Source organism: Oncorhynchus keta, chromosome 5 (assembly GCF_023373465.1).
Source record: "Oncorhynchus keta strain PuntledgeMale-10-30-2019 chromosome 5, Oket_V2, whole genome shotgun sequence".
Lineage (NCBI taxonomy): Eukaryota > Metazoa > Chordata > Actinopteri > Salmoniformes > Salmonidae > Oncorhynchus > Oncorhynchus keta.
Genome location: NC_068425.1, coordinates 15,456,237 through 15,459,396, shown reverse-complemented (window position 1 = coordinate 15,459,396; position 3,160 = coordinate 15,456,237). Strand labels below are relative to the sequence as shown.

The 3,160-nt window shown below is 45.1% G+C and overlaps 1 protein-coding gene across 3 annotated transcripts in view; it reads left to right on the top strand.

Annotated features, from left to right (window-relative positions):
- Positions 1 to 885, top strand: part of LOC118373396 (noelin-2-like) — a 121,752-nt gene extending 120,867 nt beyond the window's left edge. For all 3 annotated transcript variants that reach the window (XM_052518823.1, XM_052518824.1, XM_052518822.1), the window contains exon 6: positions 1 to 885. This exon is cut by the window's left edge and continues 334 nt beyond it. In XM_052518823.1, coding sequence (XP_052374783.1) covers positions 1 to 341 — 341 coding nt within the window. In that variant the 3' untranslated portion in view covers positions 342 to 885.
- Positions 886 to 3,160: the final 2,275 nt, after the last annotated feature.

Here is a 3,160-nt window from a genome sequence, read left to right as displayed (position 1 = left end):
ACGCCGGCAACATCGTCATCAGCCGCCTGGAGCCGCAGAGCCTGGAGGTGCTGCAGACGTGGGACACAGGGTTCCCCAAGCGCAGCGCCGGAGAGTCTTTCATGATCTGTAGCACGCTGTACGTCACCAACTCCCACCTGGCCGGGGCTAAGATCTACTTCGCCTACTACACCAACTCCTCTAGCTACGAGTACACAGACATCCCCTTCCATAACCAGTACTCCCACATCTCCATGATGGACTATAACCCCAGGGAGAGGGTGCTGTACACCTGGAACAACGGACACCAGGTGCTCTACAATGTCACTCTGTTCCAGGTCATTAAGACCGCTGGGGACTAGAAACACCAGGGGTGGCTGGTGTTATTTTACATCGGAGGATGGGCCTATTGTAATGTTTCGGAATGGAATGAATGGAACGATATCAAACAAGCATTCCATTGATTCCATTCCAGTCATTGCTATGAGCCGTCCTCCGTTCACAAGCCTCCAGAGACACCCCGAGCTAGCCTGGTCTCGGGTCTGTTGTGCTGTCTTGACAACTCCTAGTGTGACATTGACCATATGTGTTGGAAAGATAGCACAGATCTGGGACCAGGCTAACACAGAGGCAGAGTCAGACCGAACACACAACAAAACTATAATGCTGTTATGGAGAGGGGTGGGGGGGGCAGGCAGATGGATGGATGAACGGAAGGAGGCTTGGACTTTTTTAAAGCATTTCAATCTTCTTCATAGACTGCTGTTATTCATTCAGAAAAAATACACTCCGACAGCAAGGTCAGTAAATATATAGACTGGGCGAGACTTTCTGATTTTCTTTTCTGTGATGAGTAAGCATGGTTCTTTTTATTTGTGATGAGAAATAAATATCAACCTTTACCATTTCAAACGTTGTCCTTTATTGTGGCTCCTGCCTCTTGAATAGAGTGCGTCCACCATTATTCTCTTTGAGAGGAGAAATGGCTAATTTTTAATTGATTTTCATTATGAAAGCTCCATTTCCTTCAATAATCATCCTAACGGGACAGAAGAAACAACAATAACATGTCCATCTTGAGCTCTCACTACCTGAAGATCTCAACGTTTGAATACAGCCTCAATGTTGTTGTTTCCAAGGTGATCTGCCCGTGAAAGAACAAGAGTGATCATAAACAGTATGGATGAAAAGGAAAGAGGTGTGAAGGGATTGGAGAGTGTGAGAGCGAGAGAGAGATGTGAAAATGGTAAAGATAAATGTGACAACATTAGCATTGAGGCAGAGAACTGAGCCCCCGGCAACACTGACGCCTGTTGTTGTTTGCATTTGGCTCTCTCCATCTCTTTAAAAGTGCATAGCTCTTCTCCAGACCCCGCTGCACTACAATAGACAAACAGAGTGCACACTCAGTATGACACCACCTGCATAAACAGTGACCTTTTCACTGTGTTCCTGTTTATTCAATGACACATAAAACAAAACTACCAACAAAATATCTTAAAAACCCCCTTGGCATTTCAGGTTTATCTCTGAAAGGCAGAGGAGTTTGGATAGAGACAATTCTCCTTTCATTTTATTCATTTATACAGGTTGAGACGAGATCAGATCTTTTTTTAGAAGAGACCCAGGAGAATAAAACAGGAGGATGAGGTGGTGAGGGGTAGCCCTGGGTTACCATGGTGATCTGATTCTCTGGAGGTGACCTTTCTATCGGTCAGCCTTCATGCTGTCCAGGACCCTGATGAGTTCACAGACAAGAGCAAGGCTGACATTTCACTAGCAGAAGGACGTGTGGGAACGCAGGACAATACGAAAACTCAGACGATGAACACAAAACACAAAGGACCTGTCTCAATAGTTTTCCTTTGAGACTTCACGTAGACACAAATCAATCTAATTCAGCATGGAGGATAACACAGGCCGTATCTCCCACAGAGTATTGGTCTCATAGAAAATTAATGGAAAGAAAGAAAAACGCTTTTATTACGGTATGGTTACTCCCAGCTGCGCTTGAAACGGCACACTGTTCCCTAATAAAAGTGCACCCCATAGAGCTCTGGTCCAAAGTAGTGTACTTCATAGGCAATAAGGTGCCATTTTGGAAGCACCCCCTGACGGACAGTCCACTAAGAGAGGCTGTGTTTCATGACAAGGTCTAATTGTTCATCCATTTGAGGACACGTACAGCTGTGATCAAATCAAATCAAATGTATTTATATAGCCCTTCGTACATCAGCTGATATCTCAAAGTGCTGTACAGAAACCCAGCCTAAAACCCCAAACAGCAAGCAATGCAGGTGTAGAAGCACGGTGGCTAGGAAAAACTCCCTAGAAAGGCCAAAATCTAGGAAGAAAGCTAGAGAGGAACCAGGCTATGTGGGGTGGCCAGTCCTCTTCTGGTGAAACGGAGGAAATAATTGTGCGTGAAATGAGTTTGGGATCTTAACAGTAGCCCATTTTAAATATGCATACACATACTCATACAGTAGAGCTATATTAACACACACCACAGGAGGTTGGTGGCACCTTAATTGGGGAGGACGGGCTCATAGTAATGGCTGGAACGGAGTAATGGAATGTTAATCAAACCTTCCATGTGTTTGATACCATTCCATTTATACCATTCCAGACATTATTATGAGCCGTCCTCCCCTCAACAGCCTCCTGTGACACGTGTATTTCCAAAAGCTTAACATTATAATTTCCGACTCTTTTCTCTGTATATATCAATGATGTCGCTCTTGCTGCGGGCGATTCCCTGATCCACCTCTACGCAGACGACACCATTCTGTATACTTCTGGCCCTTCCTTGGACACTGTGCTATCTCACCTCCAAACGAGCTTCAATGCCATACAACTCTCCAACTGCTCTTAAACGCTAGAAAACCAAATGCATGCTTTTCAACCGTTCGCTGCCTGCACCTGCACGCCCGACTAGCATCACCACCCTGGATGGTTCCGACCTAGAATATGTGGACATCTATAAGTACCTAGGAGTTGGGCTAGACAGTAAACTCTCCTTCCATACTCATATCAAACATCTCCAATCCAAAATCGATTCTAGAATCGGCTTTCTATTTCGCAACAAAGCCTCCTTCACTCACACCAACAAACTTACCCTAGTAAAACTGACTATCCTACCGATCCTCGACTTCGGCGATCCTCGACTTTGTCATCTACA